Genomic DNA, 14,689 nt, shown 5'->3' with positions numbered 1-14,689 from the left:
CTCTGCCAAATATTACAGTCGTGCGCGCCGTGTAATGGCCACAAGCGGAGCGCGAAGTTGCCGTTTCCCCAGGCACCCTCTTTTCAAACAGAGGCCGGTTCTCACTCTCGTCGGTGGGCGGGGCGTCTGTCCGCTGTACGTAGCAAGAGACATAGCATGCTTATTGGCCGATAGCCGACGTAAATCGAGAGCGGCGTTCGGATCAGATGCGCTTCTTGCCGCGGAGTGCCGCCACTTGCCGGCGCCGCACTCCTCAGTACACGGTAGCCGCACTCGCGCAAGCGAATCACAGCAGGAGAGCGATCGCGTTTCATGACGCGCGCTGGCGTAACTTCTTTCCCCCATGCCATCCCTCCCTGTCTAGCTTCCAGTGCGCTCGCCGGCACGAGAAAAGAGAGAAAGCGCTGGGAGCGTGCGCCAAACCCCCGTAACTCCGCTGATTCTTGACGGATTCGAGAAATTTTTGCGGCAATCGATTCGGGAGGCAGTACACTCCGATACTGAGGCCATTAGATCATTACTTGGAAAAGTGGTTCATGACCCCTTTAAAGTGTTACTTTAGGTCCTTGAAAAGTCTTCGTAAGGTCCTTGAAAGTCCTTGAAAACCCTTGAATTTTATTTCTCACAGTTGCTATGAACCCTGTTTACTTGTTTGGAAGGCCCCATGCCGAGCGTGTCGCGAATGGTGTGTTGTCATCCCACAGGCTCACCTGGTGAGCTGGGGCGAGGTGCTGAAGATCAGCGAGGGCATCGCCCTGGGACTGGCCCACATGCACGGGGAGCGTCCGGCCAACAAGCTGGAGGGCTACAAGCCTCCGCTGGCGCACCGCGACTTCAAGAGCAAAAACGTGCTGCTCAAGGCCGACATGACAGCCTGCATCGCCGACTTCGGCCTGGCCCTGGCCTTCCCCTGCGGGGTGTCGCCAAGGCAGGCACACGGACAGGTGATTACGGCTCCCCAGTGTGCTCGATGGTCGCATGATGATTGTAAGGACTCTGCAGGGTGTTTTCGTACCTTAAAGCCCTGCAACACTTTTTGAACGCGGTTAGAACATGCTGTCTATTGGTAGTCGAGGCTCCTGCGAACACGTGAGCCAGACATGACAGCGCAGGACGTGGCCGGAAATTTGCAATTAAATTTCAGTCCTCTAGAAATCGCTCGACAGATGATGCCATATACCCGAAATCAATTGCGTCACGCACCCAAAAGACACGGCCAATTGGCTGGTTTGAACGTCGTGAGCTGCATAGTTACTGCGGCCACTGCGGTGACAAAAAGTGCTCAAGCTCGTGACGCGCACTGGCGCGAGAGGAGAGATAAAGCGCTTAAAGCGTGCGACAAACCCCTGTAACTTCGCTCGTTCTTGGCGGATTCTGAAAATTTTTGCGGCAGTCAATTCGTGAGGCAATAAACTCTAAAAGTGAGGTCATTTCACAATTATGTGGAAAAGTGTTGCAGGGCCCCTTTAAAGAGCACAGCAGCGGAACTTCCTGTTGCCGTCACATGCGAGGAAGTCACGTGACCTGAGCAGAAACATCACGTATGACGTCATATTACCACCGAAATTCGAATGAAAGGGAAAGGTTCTACCTGGCGTGGTGTAAGTACAGTGGAACCCCAATGACTTTGAGGGACCACGCAAAACCGTCGTATAATCGAAAAACTAAATATATTGGCAGTGGCAGACAGCTTTGCCCAAAAGGGGGGAAGAGACCGTCTCAATAGCCCATGACACGACCCTGAGGTTCTCCAAGGATGGTAGATTAAATTATTTTTGAAAATGGCAGCTAATGGCAGCATTACATTGTTAAATGAGGTGTGAGCGAGTCGTTATTCTTAACTTTAAAATATCGAATCCAACGCGCATCTTTCTCCCGATAAATCGAGCCTGAGAAGTGCCTGCACGTGAAAACGAAACCGAAACCGCGTCGGCAACAGCCTCCCGTCAGAAGAGTCGGACACAGCGTCATCGCCATCACATAATGGCTACGGAGCACGAGTTTGCGTAGAATACTTTCGTGTGCGACTGAGCTTTGTGCAACATATTTGTTCCCTTGTGAAGTCCCTTGTGAAGTCCCTTATGTGATGTCCCGCTGTTATTATGAACGTCCATGTCAAGCGAAAGTTATTTTGCACTGTGAAAATAGCTGCGTCGCGTCCTTTTGCGTGCTCAAGGCCTGTGACTGCGAGTGCTGCAAACAAAGGCAGGAGATCAGCTGGATGTAGACCAGGAAAAGTTTCCACGGACCGAAAACGTGAAAATACCCGGATCTCAAAGATGTGCTTTATGGCCAGTTGAAGCTTCTCCGTGTACTAGATAGAGCTTGTCTAGGTAACGACTCTGGATACTCACGCGATCGAGGCGTATCCTGAAGCGATCTTAAAAGTCAGGGAAACTGGATCACAGAAGCGCATGAACTGCCTGGAGAATAAATTTTCCATTCTAAGAAGGCATACTGTCTCACTCTCTACTTTTCTAATCGACAACCTAGGTGAACTTAAGTTCTTATTTTGCACTCGGGAATATTTTTGTCGGCGTCCGATTCGAGTAAAGGTGGTGTTTTCTCTCGGGACGGAATCGAAAAGCCGTTGTAAGATGCGGGATCAGCGTAAAATTACGTCGTATAACCAAGGTTTTAAATACATTAGCTCTATGGGGGTTTTGCCGGGACCAAACTGATTCGTCGTAAAATGCGGGTCGTCGGAAAACCGGGGGACGTAAAATCGAGGTTCCACTGTATCACTATTTTGCCAGTGTCATTGCTTGTCCCGTGTCACTGGGGGACCAGTAAAGCTGTGCCGCTTCTCGGTTCTCAGTATTTTGCCAGCATCACTACTGCCTGAACCAGAGTTGACAGCGACCTGCCGCCCTACCAATGATGTCATTTGTGATGTTTCTACTTGCACTTACTACACTCTTTATTGTATGCATAATCATTTATGCCCCTATTAGGAGGCAAATGTCATTTCTGTTAAATGAATACTAACTTTAATGTAATTTTTCGGCACATTGAAAGCAAATGTAATTTGAAAGTGATCCCTACAACCATAGCCCCCTGTGCCATCACCTGGAGAGTGAGGGGGCAGCTAAGAAAACTTGCATGTAACGTGTATATACTTCAAATAATCATTCTTCGTAATCAAAAATTGCTCTAGAATTATATGCTTGGCTGTTTCACACGATTTGTCCTGGCTGCCCAGCATAAACCAAGAGCCCAATAAAAAAAAACATGTTTGATGACATCATGGAGTGTGGGAACAGCATAACTTTCTTTATGTTGGCATTAAACACTATTTAATTACGTTGATTAGAAAATAATACACGAGTTATTAACGACGTCCCTGGCACCAAGAATACGCATTTGGTCCCAGATCAAATACAAATCGGTGCGGTGAGCTCATTTGATTTAAAAGGCAATTTTCATGAAATATTAGCTTTCTCGTGTGGCTGCGAACACGCGACATCAAGAACAGATGTCGCTCATTGTAAATGATGTTAGCATGACTTGCCTGCCTGGCATGTATTGTGGAAGTTGTCTGTAGAGTGTCCTTAGTAAACACCCTCATGAAGGAATGCTCGGGGAAAGGCCTTAGAGGCTCTTCATGCGCAGGTGGGCACCCGTCGTTACATGGCCCCCGAGGTGCTGGAGGGCGCCATCAGCTTCAACCAGGATCAGTTCCTGCGCATCGACATGTACGCCTGCGGACTGGTCCTCTGGGAGCTCATCTCGCGCTGCTCTGCACAGGATGGCAAGTTCTTTTTTGTTTTGTTTTTTAACAGCAAAGCTGCTTAAGCTAGACGTAATTTGTGCGGCCTATCAGAAAACTATCATGATCATGAATGGGTATGTGCCACAGCAGTTGGGCAAATCCCACTACTCACCACTGGTTCACTGAGAGAGAGAGAAATATTTAGAGAAATAATGGGAATAAAGACAGAGAAAGAGAGAGGAAGAGATGGATAAAAAATGGAAAGATCAAGAGAGAAATGAAGAGAAAGAAGGAGAGAGAAAAAAACCAGAGATAAAGGGTCGTTCTATGAGAGGTGCGAACGCTCGGTTCTGGAGTTTAGTCATCCGTGTCGTGACTAACCTAGCTAAAGCCTAAAAACAACCTAGAAGCAACCAGATTAGACTTCACAATCATAGAGTTTTGCTGTTTCATGCCTTGCACGACTTGGTGCAAGGTTTGCCATTTTATAGCACAAAAGCCTGTTATAACCGACTTCATTGTATGTACTTACCACGGTGTAAGAATAAGTTAGGTGATGACTCTGCCGCCGGCGCCGCGTCCAGATTGTGTTCGCCGCCTTGGCTGTTTCCTTTGGCTGTGACAGGTGGCGCTAACAGACGGGGGCTCATTGGGGAAAGGCGCCGATTTGCGCGTAGTAGGTTATTGCTGCGGAGCCTCGCTTGTTTATTACGTTCGATATACTTATGCACATAGAGGTGAATAAATTAGTACACTGAGATTCTGCAGTAACAAAATTGATTTTTAATTGTATCGGAAGATTATTTCCCAACAGCGTTCTTGTCATATAAATGTTCCGACAGCAGCAAGCGTTGGTCTGGAGTGTGGTCGCATTTTAACGCGACCGCATTAAAGAGCTCATTTCGCTGAAATTCCGGTGTCGGCGGCGTCGGCGTCAGCATCTTTGGTTCTGAGCAAAGAAGCAGCGTTGGCCGTGAGTGAAAATTCGAGGTAGCTGCTATAAGGATAGCAACTCGAAGCATAGCAGCTCGAGGGCGTTTGCGGTTTGGCTTACCTTGAGGCAGTCTCCACCAAAGAGCAAAGGCACGCTAGCGATAAGGAAGGCGATAGTGTGCGTGCGTGCTCGTGTGCGCGTGTGTGTGTGCAAGTGTGCCTACGTGTGTGTGAGTGCATGTGTGCGTGCATGTCAGGGCATGTGCGTGCAAGTGTGCCTGCGTGTGTGTGAGTGCATGTGTGTGTGTGTAAGGGCATGTGCGTGCGCGTGTGTGCATTTGTGTGCGTGCGTGCGTATGTGTGTCTGTGTGCATGTGCGTGTGTGCATTTGTGCACGTGCATGTGTTGTGTGTATTGCGCATATGCTTGTGCACGCGTGTGTGTGCATTTGCGTGCGTGTGTATGTGTGTGCGCGTGCATGTGTCTGTGTGTATTGCGTGTGCGTGCATGCGCGTTTGCGCGCAGGGCATGTGCCTGCGTGTGTGTGCATTTACGTGCGCGCGTGCTTGTGTGCATGTGCGTGTGTGAGTGCTGGTCGTGCACGTGTAAGGACATGTGCGTGCGCGTGTGCGCGTTTATGCACGTGCGCGCATGTGTGTGCATTTGCGTGCATGCATGCATATGTGTGCGTGTCTATGCATGTGTGTTTGTGTGTGTGTGAGTGCATGTGTGCATGTGTAAGGACGTGTGCGTGTGTGCATTTGTGTGTGTGCGTGCGTGTGCCTGTCTGTATGCATGTGCGTGTGTGCATTTGTGTGCATGCGCGTGCATGTGTGTGCGTATTGCGTGTGTGTGTGAGTGCATGTGTGCGTGTGTGTGAGGGCATGTGTGCGTGCGTGTGTGTGCATTTGTGTGTGTGTGTGTGTGAGCGTCCGCGTGTAGATATCGCTGTTGCGCTCTGGTTGCTTAGCAAACTGAACGAAAAAAAACTTTGTCAGACAAGTTTCAACCAATGTATCACGAAACTTACACGCGTTCTATTAAAAACTTCAATCGACACGCGACCCCTGCCAGTTTTGCGGTTAGCGTCTCGCATTTGCTGCATTTTGGCCTCTGGCAATGTCAGCTGCATGATATGGTGTGAAGAACTTCATTGGGTCCCGAAGGTCAACTCCTGGCAAACTGATTATAATCACGTGAATACCGTGAACGTAAAAAAAACGCGACTGCATCAGAGAAGTAGTATGTACAATGATTTCTGTTCATTGATTGTTCTACAACATTTAATGTTTCTTGTTCCTAATAGGCATAGATGAGGCAGCTCAAAAAGTGGCATATGAATTTAAAACAAAAAATACCTTTCCGGCTTGACGACGATGTGAGTCTGTAGCGCATAGGCCACTCACACTGTCAGTGTTGTGTTCAGAAGCCACCTGTTCTTCACGTGGAGGACGCTCGTCGCTGCTGAAGTCGAAGCGCGGCCTCTTGCGTTGCGTGCCCGTTGATTCAGCATCTCCATGCCGTGGAGTCGCTGTCTGTACGTGCAATACATTTGGCGTACATTCAGTGGTCGGGTAAGGCACTTCCGAAGCAGTTGAACCTTTTCGCCCCCGTTGCTTCCGAGAAGGCGGCAGCAGAGCCTGCTGTTTCGCGGAGATTTCCTGGTTCTTTGCTGCACGGTCAGGTATTTTGGGCAGCCGTCGAAAATGCTAGGCACAGCACCCGAAGAGAGCGTATGTCTCTTTCGAGCGTGCAACAGGACGTTTCCCTTGTAATCTGCATGATATTTTGCAGAGATCGCTTCTTCCTGGAAATGCTTCGCGCACACATGGTCAGTCGGCTCCAATACTCAGTCTGCTCTCGGAATCGCCCGTCGCCACTTATCTAAGCGCTCTGGTTCACGCGGAGCCTTGAAAAGCGACACACGCTCCGCACAAGTTCTATACCCTGACTTGCAATTCGGGACAAAACATTTTTTGCCCATTTCAAGGCGCAGCCAGCGACAAGGCCGCTAAACGGTACTCGGCATCATACACAGCGTCGAGGTATACGTGCACTCAATCACAATACACGAATTAGCAATACAAATGCACTGACAGGGATCACAGGCACAGGGCAAGGCGTTTATAAATTACAGAAGGTGATGCACACAAAGCTTTCAGGAAGATCTTTCTTTGCGCGCGAATTTCAGAATGAGCGCCGCGCGAGCCCCTGAGACCCCTTACTGTAGCGCCATCTCAACGCGCGCCGCGAAAACTGCTCGTGGCTCAAGGTCATCGGCGAACACAATCTGCCCGCGCCCTCTCCTCAAGCGGAGCGGCGAGTGTCAGCACCTAACTCTTTCTTACACCATGGTACGTACCTACAAACGTCCATGAAAAAGAATTCATGTCAAGCAGGTTAGGGGACACTGAAGCTGAACACAGAGTTAGTTTAAGCTGACAAATTATTTTTTTGAGGACTCTATCACTGTTAATTTCACTATTGTAATTTCATCATTTGAGAAGAAATTTGAAGGTCAAACGTTGGTTTTTGAATTTAACTCCGAAACATGTGAATGTCAGTTTCTTTTTCTCCTTTCTTTATTATTTTGATCGTGCTGGCTCTGTCAAATTTCTTGAAACTTCCTATGAAAGCTGTACCAGAGGAAACCACAATTTCCACTTTTTCTTTCACTGCGCAGCTTAAAACTAGGCGGCAACCACTGCGGAGCTGCTTCTTACAGACAAGCGAACAAGTTCTTTGCACTTATTTCGAGTTTAACAAAGAAACGGATAAGCACTACGCATCAAACAAAGAATAAGAGGTCCATTTGGGTATTTGGCATGACTTGCCGTTTTTCCTGACCATGGCCTTTTTTCAAAATTTGTCACGTGAGTTCCAGTCTGATGTGACAGGGATAACAGATTTTCTATGCGCCCGGTGCACTTGGTTTCAGTTTCGCCTGGATCAGGGCCTTGAATTTCGGTGATTATTATCTCGAATAACGTACCATAAGTTTTTCAATGTTACGACAGTCGATCCCGGATATATCGAACTCGAAGGGGACCGCGAAATAGTTCGATATATCGATAATTCGAAATACGAAATATCCGTATGTAAGGCTTTAATTAAAGCGCTGCAGGCCTCGACACAGTTTTCTGAAATCGTAAAAAGCGCGAACATGACGATTCGCTCACATATCCTAAAGAGCAAGGCGAGAACTTCTTTTGCAAGTTAGCGCACTTTATTTCGCATGAGAAAAGTCCGTCAACTTGTCTTGCTTCTTGCGCGCCGTGAATTCATCAAGTCATCGTCAATATTATTGAAGCTTTCCAAATAGGTAAATTCAGCACCTTCCGCCACAACAGCGGTGATCGACGCTGAACGCTGATGCGAGCTCTGTAGCGCGGTAGAGGGTTTAGTGGTGGCAACGGCGGCTGGCATCTTCAAACCGCACGGGTCCATTTCCGCAGCACCGGCAACGTCAGCTATGATCTCGGCATCGATGCAGTAAGAAACAGCTACGTTGTTATCTGCACCGATGAAGTCACTCGCCGTGCTCCCGTCTGATACGGCGCCCGGAAACGCTAAGTCGCAAAATTCACTGACGCACCGTACGCCGTAGTCGGCGGTCATGACGCGCCCGAAGTCGTCACCTGGCACCAAGGCCCGTAAGGAAACAGTGCACGACGGTGCTTTACTTGACGTCGTTCCAAGCACCGGTCATCATTTTTATCGCTACAAGCGGGACAATGCTTAGTTCGACTCCCGAATGACGATTTACCAAGAACAAAGCGGAAAGTACACATTCTGCAAGAGATGCTGCACGAAGACACATTGGAAACATTTCTCCACCGTCGACATGTTGGCGATACCGATGGCACTTGTGGCTTTGCAGACGGCAGCCGCTACTTTGGCGATAATGCGAAAAAAAGCGTAGCCTCTGAGATCAGCATTTTAAAACCGAAAACACTAAAAATACGTCACGAGGTTGCGGATCTCGAAGGCCATGCTTTGCGGGCCCGCATGCCATCTTGCACGAAGAGACAAGGAAGGGAATGCAGACGTTACAACAAGGCTGCCAAGTCACTTCGAATTCTCATTTTGGTGCCCTCGGCAATCAGCCTCTTTGAAAAACACTAGCCCATGCGTTAAAACCTGCGGACCGCGCGTCAAATATACCGGTGAACTGACAAGCGCTGCGCAACGAACTAGAGCAACGCAATTTCGTCACCTGCGCGCGACGAGGGATTGGAACTTACAAGAACGCGGCCGAAAAATGATCAATAGTTGTTATGAAAAATGCACTTTCTGGGCTTCGACGCGGGGCAGCGTTCGATATAGCGGATGTTTCGCTGTGCGGGAGTTCGATATACGTGCACACCAGCCCGATACTTTTGCATGGGAAATTCAAGGGGATTTCTAAACTGTTCGATATAGGCAATAATTCGATATATCCGAGTTCGATATATCCGGGATCGACTGTATCAGGGAACATTTTCCTGAATACAGTCGCCAACCGATAAATCGGACACCAATAATTCGGACATGCTCGGTAATTCGGACAGTCGCGCGGCACCGCCGATGATCCCATAGAAGTAATGTGTAAAGACGACCGATATTTCGGACAGCTGCGAGATCTACATTCATAATCCAGACCCTGTCCGAGACTGTCACGCACGCCGAATCTCCAGCCATTATCCCCTTCGCACCCGTACCATACAAAGTATGGCCTCAGAGATCAAAACGAAAGCTAATTGGTGATCTATGAGCCTTTATTTTGATAATTGAAGGCAATAATTGAAGCCCCCACCTCTGCCACGTCTATCATCTCATAGGTTTGAACCAGCGCTTTCGCGAGTAGACCTGTTTGTGACAGTAGTAGAGTCCAAAAGTCTGCTTTGTCGCGATGCCAAAGTGTTATGGGTTGAAGCGGACCGGAAATTCAAAGGGGCCGCTATCACGACGCCGTGCGGCGATGTCTTTATGGATAAGCAGTGGAAATGCACGGAGGCGTGATGGCGGCAGGTGGCAAACGCGCCAGTACGGCTCAATCGCTGACAAGCCTTACGATGGGCATCTTCAGTCAACTGCTCGATAGTACACGTGGCCTGGTGCAGTTGCATGCGTAGTGCACGCATTTAATAGGCGAGAACCCAAATGCGCCGCGCTGCCATTCATGCTGCCTCTTTGTGCGACCGCTGAGTGCGCCGCACAGACGCGTTGCCTTCACGAACGAAACCAGCTCGTCATCGTACAGCGATCACATCACACTGGCGGAGATACAGGCGGATCTGGTTGCACGTAAGCGGAAGTGCGGGCAGCAATGCATTGACAACTTTTTTCGGCCACCGGGACCCTGAAGTGCCAATAAAAGTATTTTTTTTTTCTGACGCATTCGTTTTTTCGGACATTCGACAATTCGGACTTACTTACGTTCCCCGTGGAGTCCGAATTATTGGTCGTCGACTGTAATGTCCTGTGCGGGGATGTGTACTACGCGTACACGTTCTTTAAGGGGAGACACTGGTCTGAAAACTGCTTTTCTTAATTTTTGGTATTTCTAGCTGAAATTTACACACAATATGTATTTTAGACTGCTGAAAACAAATATGCAATTACTTTTTGTCTATCATGCACGGATTTTAAGATATTGAATGTTCCATACAATTGCATTCTGCCCAGACTTTTGACAGCTTTCTCACAAAATACCTTTGTGAATTTGATATCACCGCATCCTATAAAGACCAGAGAGTGCAACATAACCATTACTTAATTTTTAGCTGTATCCATTCAAAAGCTATGGCCTTAACAAGTACACTCATGAGAAATCAGAAACTGTTGCTTAATTTTAATGCTAATTAAATCATAGTTATAAATAAAAATGTTGTAATTTCTTGGTTTTCTTGCACTAATCAATGCAGAAGCTTTCAAATACCGCAAAAATTATCAAAATCTGACCACTACATCAAAAGATATTGTGGGCAACAGCCTATAATGTGATGAAAAATTTGGTTTTGAGAAAATGAGAAAAGAAGTTTAGAAACATGGTGGGCACTTATTTTGAACTGGAAAAGGCCTGAATTGGTGTTCTTAGGATAGTAGAAGCCACCAGGAACATAGTCATCATTTTTCTTCTTAGTAGGATTTCTTTTCACTCTGGTCTTGCTGGTGATATGCTACATTCTTGCAGCCTCCGATACCACTTCCTCCCGGATGCATGAGCAATTCTGAACTTGTAACGACTGCCTGCCATTGCACTGTCATCAGTTGGGCAGCTCCGCAAGATGGCGGACAATGCGACGATGCACCACTGTCTAGCAGATGCATCCTCAAACATCCAAGATGGAAGGAATAATTTACCCCGTGTGATAGAAATGCACCAATGCTGTGCGAGCACTTTTTTTTTTAAGCGCAATGGCTTCGCCTCTGCTTGATAAAAAGCGTTCTTGTGCTAAGAACAGCTAATAGAAAAGTGTGTGTTTCAAATGAGACCAAAATGGCTGTGCTACTTAATGTGGTTCCTGCACAGTGGGCTATTGAATGGGACTTTGTGAGGTGCTTTGGTGAGCAAAAATTGTCATGAAACTGACTTCAAGACCAAATAACTCGACAGGTATGCATTACATGTCTGTAATATTTTAGAAATGGCTTTTTTAGACCTTCTAGATTATCAAAAAAAAATATTTTAGAAAATTGTTTTTTTTTTTTTTTGAAATTTTTCTGCCTCCCAGACCAGTGTCTCCCCTTAAAGGGACACTAAAGAGAAAACCGATTTTGCTCGTATTAATAAATTACTCTTTCGCAATACCAAAATAGCCACGCTTACCGCAAGAAGACGCTTGGTAAGCGAGGAAACGCGCGAAAAGAAAATGCGGGTGGTGACGCCACCTTGAAGTTCCCGCACTAATTGCCATGTCGTCATAAATTTCGACGGCATCTGCTAAGACCTAAGCCATTCCTAATCGGTAAAAACGAAATACATTGTCCTCTGAGGGGGCCAGAGACCTAGCATACCAAGTTTCAGGAAATTTTGTTGGGCCAGTGTCTCCAAAATATGAAAAATGCGCTTTGAAATCCGTGACGTCACACGCGGAGATTTTGCCGCGAAATTTAAAAATGAGACTTTGACCATGATTTTCTCCTCTATAACGAGAAGGTGAAGGTAATGGCATTAGAGATTTTAGAGTAAAACTAATCAATCAAAAACGATTCACTGCTTCACTTTAGTGTCCCTTTAAATGAGGTCTGTAGCTACAGTGTGTGACGGGGATGGCGTGCAGGTCCTGTGGAGGAGTACATGCTCCCGTTCGAAGAGGAAGTGGGCCAGCACCCGTCCCTGGAAGACATGCAGGAAGCTGTGGCACACAAGAAGCTGCGACCACGCATGCGTGACCACTGGAGGAAGCACCCGGTCAGTCTTTGGGCAGAGCCCTCGGGAGGAACGTTTTGTCGTGCGCGGTCTGTCGACGGGTTCGGCCAGCGTATCAGTGCACAGGGACGACTGAGAAATGAAAATGTCGTAGCAGCGTACTAGGATTTATTTCTGTCGTCTCAGTGCATCGTTATGATGGCATAATGGTTGGCTCCATCTAAATGGGTTTAGCTGCTCCCATCACCACCCTTCCTGTGCCACAAAGCGCCAAAATTTTAGTTAAAATAATTGCATGCCTTGGTGTGTCCTTTTGTCTCGCAATAATTGTCATCCAGCTTGCTTGCTTTTTTTTTTTTTGTCTTGACAATTTTGCATTTGCTACTTTCCCCATGAAGTACACCGGGTCGCATTGACGGCACGTACATCATTCGTGACCCGAAAGTACCGGGCACGGCATTCAAGCGAGAAAAAGTATGCATGAGGTTGACCACGGTCACTGTTGTCTGACAGGAAGATGCCCCAAAGGGGTGCAACTGTTTTTAGAGTGAAGTAATGGGGTGTAGCCCAACCGAAAAATGGAGTCAATGCTCACTTCATCTATCCAAGTCAGAATTTGTTATTGAAAGCCACTGTAAAAGCAATGAAGGGAGATTGCCATACTCCCTACACTGTGAGTAGCTGCACATATTTCTTAAGCGGGCTCATCAGAAGTGCTAGTTTTTTAGCATTCAATTCAAGGGCACCCTTTTGTTTTTTTCATTTAGTCAGTCACCTTTTGATTGCAGGCTGCTCGAAAAATTGTGCGTTGTGTTTGAAAATATAATGAACTTGTGCACGTGTTACCTTTTATGGATTTTCTCTTGTAAGGCACTAAAAAATGAAGGCGAGAAAAAATGTTCTGCGGCTGTAAGTGCATGTTGAGCCAACACCATGTGTCGTCAGCAGCAAATAGACAGACGACAGAGTTTCAATCGGTCCCTTTGTAACCCAACGACTTGTCGCACGGGCTTATCACTTATCAGTTTTGCCCGTTGCTTCTCTTCTCCACAACAATGTCGCTGACTTGTACTTCAATACTGTGCCGGATGTTGGCTCAGTGACTCGCTTTTTTTCTTTCCTTGCTGCCATTTCGGGTTTCAATCCTGCAAACGTGCGTTCAAGAGTGTCTTGTTAGCTCTTTGAGGTGCGACGTTGAGGTGCTTACGCACAGAGGCTTTGCATTGTTGCAAAGATAAGTGTTATCGTGCAGGACTGGAGTGCTAGCTCGAAGACCATGGTCTGATGCGTTTCATCAGTATTTCGACAGTCCCGTTAATTTTAATGTAATGTAGTCTAACACGCCCTCTACTTGCTTTGGAATGGCATTCTCGCTGCTCCTGAGCTGTTCCAAGACACAAGTTCCACCCCTGCTTTCTAAGCCACTTGTATGAAAGTATGAAAGATGGGGAATTTTTTCCGAGAAGCTCATTTGTGTGTTAAACACAACCAAATCAATCGAACGGACATTTAGGCCAGGGAGAGTATAGAGGACGCTAATTGCTGTGTTTAACTGTAGTGTACTGACTGTGACATAAACTGAAATGAATTGAAGTGGATGAAACATCACCCTTTCCGTCAGTGGGATCAGAACCCACAGCTTCGAATTACACGTCTGATGCTCTACTTGATTGAGCTACGACAGAACGTGCTTCCCCGACAGAAGTGCAACTCTGGTTATTCTTTGAGGCCTTTATACAGTGGAGGGTTAAACTCTTTCTGTTCTGCTGTTTTTTATTCCAGGGCTTAGCAGTGATCATCGACACCATAGAGGAGTGCTGGGACCATGACGCCGAGGCCAGACTGTCTGCTAACTGCGTGGAAGAGAGGATCTCCTGTCTCTACAAGACCGTTCCGCCCACTCCCACTGGTGCGTTGGCTCGTGCTGCGACGCTGTTCCCTTCTGTTAAAAGGGACACTGAAAATGGTTTCGATGATATCTTGCAAAACCTGTACCGTAGGTCCTTTCGGTCATTGACAGATCAATTTATGCACTCTATGTAAATTGTTTTCACCGTCACAGAAACCTTTCCACTGGCTGCTGCCATGGAAGCTTGTTTCAGTATTACCAGCGAAGTTCTCGCCTGCTAAGCCTTTTTGCGAAAAGATTGTCGATCCACCATTGCTTTGTCAATCCCATTGTGATCATAAGCTACTCGTCAATGCTCGTTAAGAACAAAAGTTTGGGAGCTAACGCTTGTATGGAAGGAGAAGAAAGGATGCTACAAAAGAAAATTCTGATGGTAGCCTCTTTTTCTTTCTTTCTTCTTTTTCTTTTTTGCAATGCAAAATGCTAAACGTACATCTCAAACACTTGCTTCAAGTAAGCATACCGTATAAACGCGTGTAAGGGCCGCACTTTTTTTTCAAGAAATGAGGGCCAATTTTCAGGGTGCGGCCCATACACGCGACATTTTTTTAAGTAAAAACGCACCAGTTAGTGAACGAAGAGCGTTTATTGCAGTATACGACATTTCTTGCGACATACGTGCTCAATCATCGTCACTCGGTGAGTCCTCAGACCTGGAGTCTGAGATGAGATGGTGTGCTGCGAAGCGCCGTCACCCCACATGCAGTCATCTTCCGTGCCATCCAAGCTGTTAGATATCCCGGCGACTTTAAAACTTCGGGACACAATGTCCGTCGACACC

General features: G+C 47.1%; 1 protein-coding gene across 2 annotated transcripts in view; it reads left to right on the top strand.

Moving 5' to 3' along the window:
* The window catches only part of LOC119394358 (activin receptor type-2B), a 42,969-nt gene that overhangs the window by 25,721 nt on the left and 2,559 nt on the right, over positions 1–14,689 (top strand). Inside the window, exons 6-9 of one of the 2 annotated variants that reach the window (XM_037661659.2) lie at positions 705–944; positions 3,589–3,751; positions 11,911–12,041; positions 13,782–13,908. In XM_037661659.2, the coding sequence (XP_037517587.1) occupies positions 705–944; positions 3,589–3,751; positions 11,911–12,041; positions 13,782–13,908 (661 nt within the window). The remainder of the gene's footprint in view (positions 1–704; positions 945–3,588; positions 3,752–11,910; positions 12,042–13,781; positions 13,909–14,689) is intronic. The other variant, XM_037661660.2, reaches the window with a different exon arrangement.

Source organism: Rhipicephalus sanguineus, chromosome 5 (genome assembly GCF_013339695.2).
Source record: "Rhipicephalus sanguineus isolate Rsan-2018 chromosome 5, BIME_Rsan_1.4, whole genome shotgun sequence".
NCBI lineage: Eukaryota > Metazoa > Arthropoda > Arachnida > Ixodida > Ixodidae > Rhipicephalus > Rhipicephalus sanguineus.
This window is presented reverse-complemented; position numbering and strand designations above follow the sequence as displayed.